The 18,841-nt window shown below is 55.3% G+C and overlaps 3 protein-coding genes across 3 annotated transcripts; 2 read left to right on the plus strand and 1 right to left on the minus strand.

The window, feature by feature from the left end:
* Positions 1-4,322: 4,322 nt before the first annotated feature.
* CGCA056_v010747 (Aconitate hydratase) lies at positions 4,323-6,831 on the plus strand (the record flags this gene model as incomplete). The annotated part of the gene is made up of 3 exons (XM_037325994.1): positions 4,323-4,436; positions 4,506-5,148; positions 5,213-6,831. 3 exons carry the CDS (start codon positions 4,323-4,325, stop codon positions 6,829-6,831), a joined length of 2,376 nt encoding a protein of 791 aa, XP_037175873.1.
* A 4,495-nt stretch (positions 6,832-11,326) lies between these two features.
* CGCA056_v010748 (uncharacterized protein) lies at positions 11,327-14,777 on the plus strand (the record flags this gene model as incomplete). Its single annotated transcript, XM_037325995.1, has 2 exons — positions 11,327-11,808; positions 11,942-14,777. The coding sequence occupies 2 exons, from the start codon at positions 11,327-11,329 to the stop codon at positions 14,775-14,777; spliced, it is 3,318 nt and encodes a 1,105-aa protein (XP_037175866.1).
* Positions 14,778-16,340: 1,563 nt separating this feature from the next.
* AGM1 (Phosphoacetylglucosamine mutase) lies at positions 16,341-18,012 on the minus strand (the record flags this gene model as incomplete). Its single annotated transcript, XM_037325996.1, has 2 exons — positions 16,341-17,201; positions 17,254-18,012. The coding sequence occupies 2 exons, from the start codon at positions 18,010-18,012 to the stop codon at positions 16,341-16,343; spliced, it is 1,620 nt and encodes a 539-aa protein (XP_037175865.1).
* Between the last annotated feature and the right edge of the window lie 829 nt (positions 18,013-18,841).

The raw sequence follows: 18,841 nt of genomic DNA on the forward strand, positions 1-18,841 counted from the left end.
TCGTTTTCCCTGTTTGCAGCCAGCCCCGATGTGCAGATCCGAGTTGTCGGTGAAGGACACGGCGCTATCAACGCCGACAGCAGTGGCCAAGCCCGAATCGCAGCATATCGCCCGCCGACACGGGAAATTGTGACGTGGGTTGAAGCTATTCCAGCCCGACGAGTCGCGTCTGCGGCTACCAGCCACCGTCGCCCGGGGTCTCCCACTACGCGCGCTGCGAACCTCGTATTCCTATTTTAGACCACCAAAGGGCCCTCTAAACCCCATCAACGGCTGTAGGCAACAAGGAGAAAAACCAGGAAAGCTGCTCAAGCTGTTCAGAAGCAGAGCAGAAGCACCTTGTGCTCCTATGGCAATAATCGACCGAGGCGCCGCCAGTCATGCGATATCATCTCAACCGCCATAAACGTGCCGGCCGCACACGGGAGGCCGGCAGAGATCAAATGGACCATTCCGAGCGCAAGGTTGATAAAAATAGCACCGTCAATCGTGCCACTGCGGATCGGAGGCCACTCAGCACTCAAGGAGCGTACGCTCACGATCATATCATCGCCTGCACACTTTGGTAAGAGCCATTGAATCCAGTACCCTGAGTTGCGGCAGCGGTTCTACGTTTAGAGATAGAACGGCGCTTGAAAGGTGGACCTTTCCCATAGCTTTCTACAAGCTCCGCATCGTACCTATTTAATCACTCTGTCGCTGGTTCAAAAGTGATTGAGGGACAGAGTGAGAAAGAGAAAAAGAAAAAAAGACAAGCGCTGATGGTGATTGAAGTGGACGCGATTGAATTCGCCAACTTGGAAGACTGCCTTTGGCGTGCCACACCTGTCGGACCATGATTAGCGACTGTGATCAGAATTTTGTTTCGTGAACGCAAACTCAGATGATTGATGATAGCTTGCGCTTCCTACTGTCTCGTGCGGTATTCGATGGTTAGCCGCGTGGCATCAGACAACCAAGAATGACCCGGTCTGGCCAGAGGTGAGAAGAACACAAACTTGCACGTTCCGATGGTTGCAAGTCAGATGCGCTGATGAATGACTGCCCCAATGAGCTTTCCAGGAGCAGAGGATCGCAGAAGCCTTGCTCAGTGAACGACTCGTCCATTGGCGGATTTGACGATGCCTTGGGTAGTGAATCTACTCATGCTGAATCTGGTCTCCAAGACTACTAGGTCAGAAAGCGAGGCCAAATATCACTCTGCAAGATTTCCGTGGATATGCATCTTGGAGCTCAAAGAGGTGGGCATCTCTTTTGCCGCAGCACTTGCTGAAGCAGTCATGGTGATGTTAACTGTTATGCACCATGATCTTCCAATGTGGGGAAGCAACCAGCATCATCACCATCAGATTCCTGGGAAGGGAGTGTTACATAACAAAAGTCCCAGTGAGAGTGAGTTGGTTGAGACCGGTTCGCAGAAGGAACTGCGCAGCCAATCGGCGTCGTGGCGATGATAAGCGACAAGCTCGGACGTTGCCTCGGGCGAGGCGAGACTATCTCCTATCATAACTCCTCCTTCCGCCCGAGGGCAGATCCGGAACTACGAGATATAAAGCTTGCGACCGAAGCCTCCCGAGGGTCTTCATCATCCACACTGCCACCGACGGAAGCACGATGCGACAGGGGTCCAAGGTCCCGCAGAGACGAGGCTCGTCTCCAGGAGGAGCACCTGGCACCCCCTCCCCCCGCCCCGGACTTGCAGGCGTGCGAGGGGAAAATAATAATAATCGAGGTCTCCAGACCAAAGAAAATTGGCTGATATTGTAATTGCCCCTGGTGATTGGGCGCGAACCACGGAAGCAGGGTCAGGTAGCCCACGTTAGTGCAGGACACAGGCACCGCACCGAGCCCTCGACCTGTTTCCGGCGGCGGAGCCGATGGCGGTACACTAACAGCAGGAACCGCATGCCTCGACCTCCTCGATGCCCGAGACACCAGCAAATCATTTTTTCGCCTATTGCGGGACTTTCCAATTCCTCGACGAGGTAGGCGATGTAGTGCCTGAAGTCTGGAGACGGCATCACGAGGTCTTTGATACAGACTTGGTTCGCGCCCTCGGGTCGAGGTAGGTGAGTGTCCTCTTTCCAGGTGCCTTTAGTGTGTGGCTGCCGTGTGGACGAAGAGCCTTACTTACTAAGGAGACTTAGTAAGAGAGGAGCAAACGGCAGCAATCAGGTATGTATCTTTTGCTCATCTTGCTGCGGGCACCCACAGGAACCGAGCCGGCTGGACGGGAGCTTAATGTACATTGGATAAAGTACCCATTCTCGATTGCCCTGCTGCAGATGCCCTACTGCGACCACAGCTTCGGCGACATGACTCTGCCGCCTGCTGCAGAGGCCGCATTCGAAAAGTCTCAGACGCGGCTCTTGCGACTGGAACACTCCTGGAGTTGGTCTTCTCGAAGCCGTCGTCGGTGCCGTTCCGTGTGCTTCTGTGCATTGAGTTACAGCTGCCCGAACTCGACACTGCTTCGTCGCGATTCCGTCCGGCGACGTGTGGGGATGCACTTGTCCGCGTCGCCATGCCCCCTGTCGCAGTAAGAAAACGCCGGAGCAGAGGGCGGTGGTCGGCGTCGTCGGGTACTTGATAGCGCGCACAAGATGCTACGCCAGAGGTACCATGCAGTACTTGCATGGCCCTGAGTCCCAGGTACACACGTCTTCACATGATGGAGTCGTAGCCAGCCCGGTGCAGCATCAGCATCAGCATCAGCAGCAACACAGGTTGGAGGGGAGTGCCCCTCCTTCATGGGGGTTAGTCTCGTTTCCGGGCGGGGCCCACGGAGAGTCCAGTCTGTTCTCTTTTCTTTGTGATCGACCGTGTTCATTAAGGTCGGCCATCGGCCGGGCGGTCGGATGCGCAGGCAGGTGCTGTCAAATATGCCAGAGTGTCAATTGAGTTTTGCATACCGCTAGCAACGAGGCAGGATGCAATGCGCGTAGGTTCGACTTCATTCCAGTCAGACCAAGGTATGGTGTAGGCACCGCAACGAGCGGTAGACGACGATGACGGCATCCAGGGCAGGAAAGTGTCCTGGGCACGTCCATCAGTGACTTTCGGTTCCCATCATCTTTCTATTGGCTGCCGCATTATTCGCTGAACACGTTTGGCAAAATGTGGGAGGGCACGCTGCAATACCTGTACCGCAGCAGCCAACCTGCCATGTGCATATTTGTACACTAGGCAATTATCTGATTCTTCCTTTGTCGAAACCAGATACCAAGCCAGCCGCCACCGCGGCACAACCCAGACTCGAGTTGCGAGTTGTGGTGAGGTTGCTCTTGGGGGTACGGAGAAACCGGCGGGCTTGAGTCTCGACCTGGACGGAAACAAGGACATGAGAATCCGTATCTCGCTCGACGGCAACCCTCCGGTCCCTCACCTCCTTGCAAGCTTTCTCCATATCGTAGGTAATAGATGGAGATAGATTGTGTACGAGAATGCGGGACGACGGGCTGGCGGGCAAGTGGGATAATGGCGATGGGTAAAGAAAAAGCCAGAGGGGAGCAAAAAATTACGCAGCAACCCGCAATCGAATGCAGACTGCAGTTGCAGTGATGGGGAGCAAAGGAGACAAAAACAATAGGTACATGGCCGGTACGGTGCATCGTGTGACGGCAAAGTACCTCCAGCCCCATGGAAGCAGCAGCTGCGGTCGTGGTCCAGTGTTCCATTGAAGGTAGGCAGGTCCCCACACCCGGCCACAGGCGTCGCCGTCGTGGTGCAGGCAAACTCAGGCAGGTTCTACAGAAGCCCCACTTTCCAGTCGCGACAGCTTTTTGCTGCTGAGTGAAAATAATCCAATTCGTGTGATTGGTCCGCTGGGCCGCTGTCGCCTTCGTCATAGCCGAGCAAGCCCACCTGGCCGACCCTGCTCCTCTCCACAGTCCACACAGGAGCGCGGCAACCACCCATTGCCAGCCCAATTTGTGCCGAGCACGCACCGTGGGAGAGCGGAGGAGCGTCTCACACGCCGGAGTGAGGGCGGAAAGACCATGGCACACTCACTCGCACCTTTTCGCAAAGCAAAGAAAGGGTGGACGAGCCTTTTACTGCCACCCCCAGCCGGTGCCGAGGGGAACCTTCTTCTACTACTTCCCATCTTCGCCGGAAAACCTCTCCACATTCTAATTTTCCTCCTCTTAATATTCTTTTTCTTTCTTCATCCTCCCCTCCCATCCTCCCCCTCCTCCAAAACAAAGTCCCCCTTCCCAAAGGCCAGGGCACTGAGATACCCGTTAGAGCTGTACCACCGCTCCAACACTCTCCACTCCATCACAATTGAACAGTGACAGCTTCTCGCTGCATCGATTTCAGCCATGTTGGCCTCAAGACAGCTCCTGGGCTCTGTTGCCCGGAGCCGCACGGCTGCCAGTGCCAGTCTGGGACTGCGCCGTATGGCTACCGTCTCTGACTCTCCCCTCGACCGCAAGGTAAGCTGAGAACCATCATTTGACTGATCAGCCACGGAAGAAGCAGTGGCTGACTCGCCGGAAACACAGGTCAGGCAAAACATTCACGAGGAGAGCAATTTCATCAACTACAAGAAGATGTCTGAGAACCTTGCCATTGTGCGCAAGCGTCTCAACAAGCCCCTCACCTACGCCGAGAAGATTCTTTACTCCCATCTTGACAAGCCCGCCGAGCAGGAAATCGAGCGTGGTGTCTCATACCTGAAGCTTCGCCCCGACCGCGTTGCTTGCCAGGATGCCACTGCCCAGATGGCTATTCTTCAGTTCATGTCTGCTGGCATGCCTTCCGTCGCTAACCCCACCACTGTCCACTGTGATCACTTGATCGAGGCTCAGGTCGGTGGCGAGAAGGATCTTGCCCGTGCTGTCGGTATCAACAAGGAGGTCTACGACTTCCTGTCCTCTGCTTGCGCCAAGTACAACATCGGTTTCTGGAAGCCCGGCTCTGGTATCATCCACCAGATCGTCCTCGAGAACTACGCTTTCCCCGGTGGTCTGCTGATCGGAACCGACTCCCACACCCCCAATGCTGGTGGTCTCGGCATGTGCGCCATCGGTGTCGGTGGTGCCGATGCCGTCGATGTTATGGCCAACCTGCCCTGGGAGCTGAAGGCCCCCAAGGTTATTGGTGTCAAGCTCACTGGTGAGATGTCTGGCTGGACTACTCCTAAGGGTAAGTTGCTCGCATGAAGAATCTATACGCCCAGTTCCGTGTCTCGCATACTGACAACCTCCAGACATCATCCTCAAGGTCGCTGGTATCCTGACCGTCAAGGGTGGAACCGGTGCTATTGTCGAGTACCACGGCCCTGGTGTTGACCAGATCTCTGCCACCGGTATGGGTACCATCTGCAACATGGGTGCCGAGATTGGTGCCACTACCTCCCTGTTCCCCTTCAACGACCGCATGTACGACTACCTCGCCGCCACCAAGCGCAAGGATATCGGTGACTTCGCCCGCGTCTACGCCAAGGACCTCCGCGAGGATGAGGGTGCCGAGTACGACCAGCTCATCGAGATCAACCTGTCCGAGCTCGAGCCCCACATCAACGGTCCCTTCACCCCCGATCTGGCCACTCCCATCTCCAAGTTCTCCGAGGCTGTCAAGGCCAACAACTGGCCTGAGGAGCTCAAGGTCGGTCTGATTGGTTCTTGCACCAACTCCTCCTACGAGGACATGTCCCGCGCCGCCTCTATTGCCCGTGACGCTCTCGACCACGGCATCAAGTCCAAGGCCATCTTCACCATTACCCCCGGTTCCGAGCAGATTCGTGCTACCATCGCCCGCGATGGTCAGCTCCAGACCTTCGAGGAGTACGGCGGTATTGTCCTCGCCAACGCCTGCGGCCCCTGCATTGGTCAGTGGGATCGTCAGGACGTCAAGAAGGGCACCCCCAACTCCATCATCTCCTCGTACAACCGTAACTTCACCGGCCGCAACGACGGTAACCCCGCCACCCACTCCTTCGTCACCTCCCCCGACTTGGTCGTTGCCATGACCGTCGCCGGCAGCCTCCACTTCAACCCCCTTACCGACAAGCTCAAGGACAAGGACGGCAACGAGTTCATGCTCAAGCCTCCCTCTGGCGATGGTCTCCCCGTCCACGGCTACGACCCCGGCCAGAACACCTACCAGGCCCCTCCCGCCGACCGCAGCACCGTCAATGTCCAGGTTTCTCCCTCTTCCGACCGTCTTCAGGTTCTGTCTCCCTTCAACGCTTGGGATGGTAAGGACGTCAAGAACATCCCTATCCTGATCAAGGCCAAGGGAAAGACCACCACTGACCACATTTCCATGGCCGGTCCCTGGTTGAAGTACCGTGGCCACTTGGACAACATCTCCAACAACATGCTCATCGGTGCCATCAACGAGGCTAACGGTGAGGCCAACAAGGTCCACAACTACACCACTGGCGAGTGGGACGCTGTTCCCGCTGTCGCCCGTGACTACAAGGCCAAGGGCATCAAGTGGGTTGTCATTGGTGACTGGAACTACGGCGAGGGTTCTTCCCGTGAGCACGCCGCTCTTGAGCCCCGTCACCTGGGTGGTCTTGCCATCATCACCCGTTCCTTCGCTCGTATCCACGAGACCAACCTGAAGAAGCAGGGCATGCTTCCTCTCACCTTCTCCGACCCTGCCGACTACGACAAGATCAAGCCCGAGGACAAGGTCGACATCCTTGCCACCGAGCTCGAGGTTGGCAAGCCTCTGACCATGGTCGTCCACCCTGCCGACGGCAGCGCCGACTTTGAGATCAAGCTCTCCCACACCTTCAACGCCCCCCAGATTGAGTGGTTCAAGAACGGTTCCGCTCTGAACACCATGGCCAAGGCCGCTGCCGCTGCCAGGTCATAAAGGGGCAGTATGAAGGTGCAATGAATGGGTAGTTATGTGAATTGGGTGGTGTAGGCGTACTTATTTTGCATGCTATGGGGTGTCGGTCGGTATAACTAAAGTCAATGGCCGCGTTACGCCCTTTTGTTTTATGGTTGGGCAATCATACCTCGGGGACTTGTTTATTTTTTATGTAGGCCAATGATTTCTTAGTCTGTACAAATTTCAAACTGTTCAAACCAGAAATTGAGTCCGTAGTAACTGTGAAGTCTTGGAAGTATATTTGTTAGAAGGGACATCGCATTTACCACCCCAGCTCCCCCGGTGAGCAAAAGTATTACTTCCACAGCCGGCGAGTGAAACGCGGCGGTGCGTCATCCCAGCGGAGGCGCTGCAAGAAAGCTCTTCCTAGAAGACTCTCGAGTCAAGAGGGGTTCCTTTAGCCAAGACGATTTATCATACTCGATGTAGCTCACCTAGATACACTAACGGCGGTGGGCAACGGATGATGGATTAGAGTGTCACATCATAAGCCCCGCATGAGGAAAGAAGCTGCTGTGGGATGCTTGACACAAGTTCATCTGCATGGCATTTCTTGCGCTCGACGAGACGCGCTGGGAGAGTTGTGGTCACGATTGTTGGGAAAAAAAAAAAAAAACCTTGAGAAAACGCACGAGGAGAGCCGAAAGTAGAAAAGGCCCCACAATTTGTCGGCGCCGGCGGTAGCGGCGCCACGTCCGGTGTCACGCGCCGGAAAGGGGCCCGGGGAGAGGGTAGTGGAAAATATGGACCGGGTGCGATGGCTTCGGACAGCCGAATACGGGTGGGAGCCGCCGCATGAAAGCGGAACATTGACGGATTTGTGTCTGGAACCCATCAATTCCCGATGAGCCGCTCGGGTTGCTGCGGAGTGCCGTCTGCCCGCAGTTTGTTCGTGGTACATACGTACAACATAGGGTTAAATGACACGGGCGCCTAGAAGGCAGAGTGGCGTCCCAAAATAATCGCTAGCATGATAGGAGCCAGTGTTCATTTGCGGAGGTCATTCATCGACCGACATTGTGGGAGATGAAATTGCGGCGCTGAATAACCACCCCGCCAAAGCCACGCCAGATGACAAGAGCAGGGATTTAGCATCGCCTCGCTGATCATTGCCTGCCAGTAGCCACCCCGGATGAAGATGTCCGCTGATCCTCAACCAAAAGCAGCCGTTCTTGCCTAATGTCCACCCATCGCGGAGATGGTAATTACAATCCCTTGCTGTTCAAAGCAAGACCGTCCGAATTGGAACCAGATGCACATTGTCTGCATCGTATGTAGCATCACCCAACTGAGATGCAGCCGCCTTACTGCCGACTACGAATACGCGTTCCTTTCGGATGTTTTGTCGTCTGGCACCGCACGCATGACAGGCTTAAGCGGTTCGTTCACGGACGGAGAATATTATTAGTTCTCGAGTGTTGAGTGACGTCGGCTCCGTAGGCTTTTCCTTTTCAAAATGATCACTTGCACAACATTGCCGCCGCAATTGATGGGAACATCGGTAACGATTGGGTCTGCGTCTGGCCCAGACGCACCAGCAATTATGATGCGCCCCCGGTTGATCCAAAGAGCAAGTGATCTTCCGATGCGCACGAGTCGACATTGCTCCGGTCAGGGGTGGGCACATATCAGGGTGTCTGTCCCTGACGCTATTCTACTTTTGGACGTGATTGTTCCTGACCGAGGGCCAATGAAGAGATTGCGAGCACAGCCGCTTCAGGGGAGCGCATCGGTGCAAAGTCCAATCACGAATTCACGATGCATCCACAGACTGTGGGGGATGATCGAGTGGAATTCACGAGATCTTGGGGTCGATAGGCCAGCCAATTGTCGTTCATTTTGGCACCAGGCTCAGAGTTCCATTGCTTTTGCCGTCGACGCTAAACAATGGAAACAACTTTAGTCGCCTGGCTGGAGGGAGATCGGCGAAGAGTGCTGCGTGACTGTCAACAGTCGAGCGGCTGCTCAGTCAGTCGCGGGCGCAGGCGTCTCGCCCAGAAGGTTGGTTTCGGCAAAATGTTTGAACGCTATGTGATGTTGGAGCTGAGGCCCGTATTCCATATTGGGCATGCTCATGAGAGAGGCTTGGGTTTTTTAAAGCCCTTTGGGCAACGTATGCGTTGACGTTGCAACGTGACTGTTTGGCCAGAGTCTGGAGACAAATTCTATCAGTGTTCGGAAAAGCAAACTTCGTAGCACAGTGAGTGTTGTATGGTATGCGTTCGACCGAATCGGAATCGGCGTCTGTGCATCGAGAACCGAGAGCTAGTCGCTGGGTTCGGTTGAGTTGAGCTGAGCTGAAATGGAGTTCACGCAAGGGGTTGCCGACGTTGGCTTTTGATGGGGAGCAGAATTCGATGCCCAGACGACTGGGCATGAAATTGGTGGGTAGCATGATGTTGTCGTTGTGTGTTCCCTGTTGGTGGTGGAGTTTACAGGGAATGCCAGGAAGGGATTGAACCTTCGAGGTAGGGAACTACCGCGTGAGGCCGCGGCTGCGTGGGTTGTAGAGAGAGAGAGAGAGAGAGTTGATGAGGCGGAAACAAGGAGGCTTGCAGCTGTCATGGCGTCTGATGGTGTCAATGTTTCGACGACACGCACGAAACATTGGCAGAAAAAAAGCCAAGGCCAACTAAGATAGTTTTTTGTTTGTTCGGTGCGGCTTCGGCGAGGTGAGGTGGCAACGAGTTCGGGCTGGCTGCCGGTGTTTTAGGTGGGAAAGGCTAAGTTTCCTGGACAATATCGTAGTCGCTATTTTGGCTTTCTTGTCTCTGTGTCGGGTCACGGAACGAAACGCGAGACGAGTCGACGAAAGAAAAGACGGACACGGCGGCGGGATGGCATGTGGCTTCTGGCAAATGACAGCTTTCCCCAGAGCCGGGCGTCGGTCGTGGTGGTCAGCAGTGGTGGAGCATGAAGCCATCAGCAGAGACGGAAGCATAACGTTGGTGAGATGGCTTCATCATATCTTGGTCAGAGACCAAAGTCATGCATGCATGCATGCCTGCAGAATGAAAGCCACGACTTCTGGGAGACTGGACGGTAGACGCCGTAGAATGCAGGTACGATAGATGCATGGAAGCTCCAATGGTATAGGTAGGGAAGCTGAGGTATTCCGAGGTTGCTGCCGTGAGGTTGTCGACGGGCACATGGAGGTCAGGCAGGGACGGACCTCGCAGGTGTCATCTGTGCCTGAGGGAGGGTGAGGAGACCAAATCAAAGTTGGACAGACGGCGGCAATGCAAAGCAAAGCAAGAGGCTATCTATCAGCAGGAGCTAAGGAACTGGCGGGAAACACGGCAGGGCGACATGGAGGCGCGCGCTCTGGACTGCAGACGGGATAATGCATGGTGGGCGAACCTTCACAGTTCCTGGTGAAGCCTGAGGTGAACAGAGATGGAAGGTGGAAGTGGAAGTCCTAAGGTACTAAGTAATAGTAAGGTCGTCGGCTGATTGGATGGGGGCAGCCCCACACGCTAAAATTGCACCAGCTCGAATTCGTCGAAAAACGGTTGTCTCACCCCTACCGCCAGCAGGGAGCCTAAGGTAGCAAGCCCTCTGCAAGGTACCGCCGGGCTCCTTGCTGCACCAAGCTCCCGTCTTCCATCTCGTTTGGATGGCGGCCAGGCCATGTCTCTGGCTGGGCCTTGGGGACGGGAGGAAAAAAGAGTTCTCTGCTGCAAACCATGGAGAACACATCCGTTCGTTGTTGACATTGACAATGCCTTTGCACATCCAGTAGCATTCTTTCCGTCGGCTGCTATCCGGCGGCTCCCTCCCGCCGGGTCTTTTCCTTAATTCCTCCTACAGATGCTCTCAGATCACCCTCTCATCAATCGACATTGGCGACAAATCACACCTCCGAGCTGTTTCGGCCCCGGCATCCGTCGTATCATGGATGTCAGGTACTCGCACAAAAACGCACCTGCGTGCAGCCTGTGTACGAATACAGGCGCATCGCCCATTGCTACGGTACCGCGCACGCCGTAGGTACAAATATGGATTATGGTCATGGACGCAGCAGTCAGGAAGTGGTTCCAGGCACCGTTCCATCCAATTGCTGGGACACCCACACCAAAGCGCCAAAACGGGAAATGGCGCCAAAAAAGAGCCACCTAGGCACCGGGGGGCGGCACCGTGGGTGGGTAGTGGAGGGCGAGGGGCACCTGGGCGCTACGACGACCTCTCCACTCCTCCATCTCCAAGGGTCCTTGCGCGCGAACATGGCCCCTTTTCGACCAGTCGCCGTTTCCAATCCCACCCTATGCCCTCTTTGATCCTCTGCCTCTCAATTGCCCCCCAATACAAGTCCCATTTCCTCTTATTGTGCCGTCCTTTTCCAATGGAGCGTGGACTTGGACATGATCATCTCTCGTCGGCTCTGGTTCAGGTTCAGGTTCAGCCCATGGTTCCAATCTCTCTCCTTCTCCCTGCGAGATAACAACCATTCATAGAGAAAGCCACATCCGCCCAGATGTCGACCAAAGCCATGGCTCAACGCGATCCCCATCCCCGTCCCGCCCGTCTCGACCTTTCACTCGAACGCCAAAACCTTGCCGTGGGACTCCCTTCCAATTCTGATACTCTCAACGCTTCATCTGATGTACCACGGGGCCGACCACCCTACCGCGATTCCCACCACGCTGCAACCTCCCCTTCGCCCTCACCCGGCCGCACCAGATCGCAGACCCTTCCCGTCGCTGTCATAACGCCCACCTTCAATACCGCCAAGGCCTTCAAGCGCAAGCCTCTTTCTTCTACCGCCTCCCAGATAGCTGCCAGCTACGGCTCCGGTTCCAGTAGCCCAGCTATCCTGTCACCCGGTGACTTGCCCATGCCCGAGACACGTTTCTCGCGGTCTTATTCCGTCGACAGCCCTACTCTGTACGAGTATCCCTCAGAGGACGTACGACCTCTGTTTGCGCCTCCCGCCGCTCATCAGAAGCTTGACAAGCCGTGAGTCTTTCCTGCCTCTTCTTCTCTTTGCCGACCTTTCGTCCAACATCGCTCTGTCATTGCCGGGTCATTGCCTGCCTGAAGACAACCTCCCTCAGCTCTGGCTAACCAGATACTGTCTTTCCGCAAACAGTCCCCCACCTGCCGACATCTCAGACGACGCGGCTCACTTTGCCTCGCGAAACAACCCAAGCACCAACCTTGCAGCTCCTCAAACAAAACCTTCAGACGGCCTGTCAGAAGCTGCCTACCTGACCGCCGACGTCACCCCAACCTTCTCCCCGAGGTTGCCGAAAGCGATACCTCACCCGATCATCGAAGAGGAGGAGGACACGGACGAAGATTCCGAGTCAACTTACAGTCACAACACTAATGAGAACTCTATCATGTCCTTACCCGCTACCAAACCTACCCCTCCTCATCTGAATCTTTCGCTGAATCGACAAGATTCATCACAGACAGTCACAACAGTGCTCGACGCGCCTCTGTCTATAACTCCATCAACCTCAGCGACTCCGACACCATCGATCAACAAGCCGTTGCCTAAGTCACCCGGCTCCTCCAAGCTTGCCAACTTCTTTGGTTGGGGAGGATCGCCGTCGCCGTCGACAACCGAGTTCTCGTCTCTTTCATCACCCTTCGCATCACCACGACGTGCCACTCTGACAGATGACACTCCTCTCACAACCGGAGTGCCCTCACTTCTGCCAGAACCCTCAAAGAGGAATGCTACACCCACAAACGCCCTGGGCTATTGCGAATCACACTTGCAAACACCACCTTATTCCTCCCTAGCACCATCGATTCAAATCGAAGAGATGGAGGACGAGCTGAAGGCCATCAGCGCCGAGCTGGCCTCGTCCATCCGGCGCGAGATGGATCTCGAAGATTTGGTTGACCGACTGCAATCCGAGATCAACAATCCTCAAGCTCCCGGCAAGCGAACCAGTGACTACTTTTCCGACTCAGGTTACAGCTCCGCCAAGTTTAGTGAATTTGACCAAAACAAGGAGGAGATTGAAAAGGTCCAGAGACGCGCGGAACAAGAAAAGGCGTCTATGCGCTTGGAGTTGACCAACAAGTTGCAGGAGGAACGCACACGCAGGAACGAACTTGATCAGCAAATTAAGGAGCTTGCGGAAAAAGCAGCTCAGGTCGACGTTGCTCAAATAAATAGCGAGGATACCAACAACCGCCTCAAGGAGTTGGAGAATACTTGCGAGGATCTACGACGCCGACTAGGCGAAGAGGTTCAGGTAAAGTCTAACTTTGAAGACCTGCTCTCTGTGCTCAAAGTTGAGCTCCAAAGTGCCACCAACGAGCGCGACAACCTCCGAGACGAGATCGTGCCACAATTAAAGGCCCAGCTGGAAGGCCTCGAGGCAGAGGCGTCCGAGTACGCCAACTTGACTTACGAATCGTCGAAGATGCAGCAGGAGTTGGAAGCTCTGAAGCAAGAAAACAAGACACTGAAGGCCACCGGCCAGCCAGCCCAGGAAGAGACACGGTCTAGGAGTTCCACCATTCGCTCTGCCCCTCGACTGTCCAGGTCGAGTTCCGTCACAGCAGCATCCCCCTTCACGCTCCAAAAGGCCCCCAAGGGTCTGACCCGGTCGAATACTGTTAAGTCTGGAGTCACCGAGTCCCGTGAGCAGCTGTCTGAGCGTCTAAAAGACGTAGAGGCCCAGAGGGACGCTCTCCACAACGCCTTGAAGAGCTTGCTCGAGAGACAAGAGTTCCAGAACCGAGAGAACGAGAAAAAGATCAAGACACTGGAGGTCGAGCGCGATCGTCTCATGTCCACCTCGCCGCGAAAGGCGGGCTTCGAGAAGGACATCTCCAATCTCCGCGTAGAGGTTAACGTGTTGCGCCGGCGCGCTGAGGAAGCGGCCGAGCAAAAGTGGCAAGTCGAGAAGGGACTGGCCGGCCTTAAGATGGATCTCGATCGCGCCGAAGAGGAAGTTGCTGTGCTGCGTGGCTTGCTCAAGGAGAAGGACATTCTCATCCCGCCTTCAATGGCTCGGTCCAGCGTCGACCACTCGGCCCTTTCTGCGCCTGTTACGTCAGATTCGCTTGAGGCAGCCTTCAAAGACCTACAGCTTGCGTACAGAGAGTCCCTCGACAAGATCAGGGAACTTGAAGCCAACGGCCCCTTAATCAGTCAAGACGAGTCGACTCAGCTCGCCATTCAGAGGCTTGAGCAGTCCCTTTCTTCGGCAGTTTTCGACCGCGATGCTGCAAAGGATGAAGCTTCCGCATACAAGGATCAATTGGAAAGCCTCGCCAGCAGCGAAGTGGCCCATCTCGACAGCGAGCGCGCACTTGCGGATGAGCTTCGCGTCTCCGCTCAACGGGTAGAGGAGCTCGCTACCCAAGTCCAGAAGCAATTGTCTCTGAACTCAGAGCTCCGCCAGCGTCTGGCAGAGGCAGTGGCTCGTGGAGATGCGGACCGCAAGGCTAACGCAGACCGCATCACACGCCTCCAAAGCCGCCTCAAGAACCTTGAAGAGCAACTGCAAGCTGCTCAGACTGCGTCCGAAGAACGTGTCACTCGACACGAGGAACAGCTCAGAGAGTTGAAGGATGCGCAAAACGCTCAGCTTCGTCGTATGAGCCCTTCGCCTGCCGGCAACGGCCTACGAACTTCTCGCAAGTCCGGCTTCAGCCCTCTGCCCTCCCCTCTCTTCCCCCGGTCGCCACGCTCCATGCCTAAGCAATCCGTCGAAGACGAGACCCAGATTGAAAGGCTGCGCGTCAAGGTTGTGGAGCTGGAGACGGCGTTGACGAATGCCGATTCTGAGATGCAGGACGTCATAGCCCGGATGAGTACGGCGCAAATCGAGGTACTGACCTTACAAGAAGAGCGTGAGGCCGCGAGGCGCGAGACCAGACGCATCCAGCAAGAATTGGAGAAGGAGAAACTGAAGTCTTTCGAAGATCGCTTCAAGTCTCTCAGCGGCAACGCTTGAACACTTTAAACGACGGAGTTCGCCTGCTCGAATAGGGGTTTGTGCCACGGCATAACACAGCCTCGTATACCCGTCACCAGCATGCGGCGCGCCCCGTTTCAGACTGAGCACCTGGGCCAGGTCAGCCCCTCAACTACGGACGCCTTCGCCAACAGTCAGCACATACAATTGTCATTTTTTGAAGTACAGACCACCGCATTGGTGGCGGCGCCGGTCTATTAAAGCCAGCAAACCATGCATTGGGAAAGCGAAGGGCGCATGCGATTCATTTTTTAATACTTGGATTTATGTCTCTGCACATGAGAACATCATCCATCTCCGGGAAGGGGCGACACAGCGAACTGGTGAGCCAACAACTAGTTCTTCCCTGTTCCTCGACCACCACCTACCCTTGACGGCCGAACAACTACAGTACATGATTTCTTTTTTAACCCATCTGCCAGACTGCAGATTCTTTATACCTCATATATTTACTGGGCGGACAAGCACCAAAGTGTTTGCGTAATGTATCATCTAGTTTTTGTTTCTTCCCTGTTGGCTATTTGGCAGTCCGGCCTCTGTATGGGCTCCTGGCTTGCTTCCGTGGGTAAGATTGTATAAAGCGCAAAAAGTATCGAGGGGCATGTATTCATTGAGGGGCATGTATTCAAGAGAAGGACGGGTAGGGGAAGAGATGGACGAGGGACAAGCGTCAAGAAGAGTTGGTGAGCAGAGAGGACCTGTATGATACAGAAGAATTGACGACTTGAACCACGCCGCCAATACCACCTTGCCTACATGCTAAGTTTTGAACTCTCAATGCCCGCTTTGCATGAGAAGATTCGTTCAAATCCGTGAACTGAAATTGCAGCGCGTGTGTTAGCCCATTGTTGCGGGGAAAGGAGAAGAGACGAATGCTAGAGAGCTTCTGGAAGCCCTACCAAAGTTGGACATGGTCGTCCTCAGCTCCGAGATCGACCTGATCTGATTCAGGGGTCGGAAACACACCCACCCACACCCACCCACAAACCACCCACACTCTTCTTTCGGACGGGCCGCAGAGAAGCTCTTGTCAGACCCGGCTTGGAACGATGTGAGCGACAGGGGAGTCCCCAACACGACTGCAGATCACGCTTTCAACCGACTGTCGAGGGATGTCACGTTCATTGCAGCAGCTCGAGCATCATGGAGGAGAGAGTCTGGACGGCAAGAAATGCAAAGAATAAGGTCGAATGATAGGCACAGCGACAATATTAGGGACGTCAACAAGGGCTAGAGGCGACGACAACGAGGGACGACAACGAGGGACGACAACGAGGGACGACGGATAACATCACCAGAGACAACAGCGATGGCGACGACGACGGGGACTAGGACGCCGATGTTTGCAAAGCCGCCAGGGGAGTCACCCAGGAAAATCTCGCATGAATTTCGTACTCTTTGTTTTATTTAGCCCTGACGATTCTAACGTCCAAATAAACCACGCCAACTTTTTCCCATCTTGGAAGAAATCCATTTGTCATCTTATTCATCGCTATAACTGGTATGTCGTCGTTTATCGTTCAGCAGTTTGGGATACCCTGCCTACAAGCCACCGTACTGCTTCACAATACCCGCGACCTTGTTGGCAAGTTCGTCAGCCTCGGATCGAGTGGCCGCCTCTGCGTACACGCGGCAAGCGTTCTCTGTACCACTGGCACGAGCAAAAGAACGAGCGCTGGTGTACTTTCTGACACACTGATCGATCTCGTCCTGGGCACCTGCGGGATGGCTGAGGCGGCGCTCAGCGTCGGTCGTCTGGAAGGCGTCCTTGTTGGCAACCTCGACGCGAACGAGGCGGTTGGGGAGATCCGAGTAGGTGGAGGCCCAGTCCTTGAGAGTCCAGCCCTTATGGGCAAGGATCACCTCGACCATCAACATGTCAGAGAGCGCATCGCCCACGGTTTGGTTGATGAGATCGCCAACAGCGGCAAGAGTGTCGAGAGCGTCCTTCTGAGCAGGAGACTGAGGCTTAGTCTCACGGAAAGCCCGCATGGCATCCTGGCTAAACAGCACAGTGCCGTGGCCGTTGGCCTCGAAATAAGGGCCAATATCGAACTTGAGAGCAGCGTGGTGCAAGTGCTTGACGCCGGTAGGTGTGCACACGACGGGCAATCCGAGATGCTTCTCAATGTAGTTGGTGCTAGCACCGTTTGCATAGGCCGTCTGAACAACACCGATACGAAGGTCATTTTCCAGACCAGCAGATCGGACGAGATCGCCGATGAAAGAAGCAGCCAGAGTCGAAATACGGTCGCCGTCCAGCATGAAGAAACCGGTATCGGGGTCGGTGTAGTAGTAGATCAGGCGGTCGGCATCGCCATCGAAGGAGCAGTAGCGAGCACCCGGGACGGGCTTGGGAGAAGCGGGTGCGCGTTGCTTGGTCTTGACAAAGTCTGCTCCGCACTAGAACTGTCAGTCTATGCCGTTGTGATGATTTGGGTGTACATGGACTTACGTCGAGGTTGAGAACCTCAGGACGGAGGACGTCATCGTTGACGACCTTGACGTCAAAACCAGTGACATCCGTGGGAACGTGCTTGAGGAACTCGACCAGCTTGGGACCACCGACGCCGTTGGAGCAGTCAACCGTCAGCTGGCCGTCAACCTTGCGGCCCTTCAAGGCCTTGACGAAAGCATCGGCAAACTTCTTGTAGTAGCCAAGCTCGCTGACCTCGCCGTAGGACTGAGGAGTGCCCTCGGTGTTGACGCAGCGGGTGAGGTAGTGGAGCTGGGGAGTGGTGAGGATCTTGTAGTCGGTGTATTCGGTGTTGGTGGCCTCGAAAGAGTCGGCAAGGGCAGCGACGAGCTTGTGGCCCGAGGGGCGGGTGTCTCGACCATAGACAACGCGGGCGGGAGAAGAGAGGTCGATGCGCAGCTGGGAAGCCAGGGCTTTGTAGTTCTCGACAAGCTCCTGGTCAGAGGAGCTGTTTACAAGCTTGGTAGCATACGACTCCCACTCCTGCTCAAGCATATCACCCATAGGGTCAACAATTTTGACACCATTGTCGGCGGCAGGGTTGTGGCTGGCCGTAATCATGACACCAATGGTCTGACCGTTAAGCTTGCGACTGCGGAGGCCGGAGAGCAGGCCGACGCGGAAGGTGACTCCATCCAAAAGATCGGCCTTCATCCGGAACCCCGCAGTGCCATACTTGAAGGTATGGTTTGGGACGATGGGGTGCTTCTGCGAAGCGGCAATAATCTTCTCATCCATGGCGAGTGGTGGTGGTGGTGATTGTTGAGAAGTGACGATTGACGACGGCGACGGCGACGTGACAGCGGAGGAGCGATTGGGGACGTAAAGAGTGAATTAAGGCAGGGGAGGAGTACACCAGAGACGTTGACGGAAAACAGTGGGGGAAGAGGGCGACGATCAAGGACTACGACGACGACGACGACGACGACGACAATAGCAGCGACGGTGACGGGTTGCTAGTGACGTGGAGGCTGCCATTCCAGTGTTTTCTCTTCTTGAGACCTGGGCTGCACCTGGGCTGCCACTCCACGCCCCCCTTCTCCCCACGCTTCCTCACCTCACCTCAACAGTGGGTGGCTTCAACAAAGCTCCCCGCCATTACCTAGGTACCTCAGGTAAGGTAGGTGGGTAGGTAGGCAGGCATCGCCAGCCAGCTGACACTGCCTGCCCGCCCTGATGCAATCAACCTGGAATCATGCAAGCCAGATGGATGCGGCACCAGTACCAACCACAACACACCGCAACCACAGTGCCACAATGGAAGGAGTGGGGTTGTCAGACCTGAGAGCCCCTCCTCTGGAAGCCCCTCCTTCTAAGGACTCAGATCAGCCGGCAGTCCGTGCAGAGATTTAACACGAGTCACGTGTCTTCGTGAACGCAAATAATCAGCCCCGAACAAGTCTTCGCGTCAACGCGTCACGGCACTTCCTTCTGGCTTTGGCCCTTTTCCTTTGCATCTTCTCCTTCCCGGCCTTGTTTGAATCCGGACAAACTCTCTCATTTCTCACACCGAGAGATGATGCAGGCAACGCTGCAGATGACACTCAGCCCTTGGTGATGGCCCGTT

Source organism: Colletotrichum aenigma (genome assembly GCF_013390185.1).
Source record: "Colletotrichum aenigma strain Cg56 chromosome Unknown KSG_Cg56_contig07, whole genome shotgun sequence".
In the NCBI taxonomy this organism is placed as follows: domain Eukaryota; kingdom Fungi; phylum Ascomycota; class Sordariomycetes; order Glomerellales; family Glomerellaceae; genus Colletotrichum; species Colletotrichum aenigma.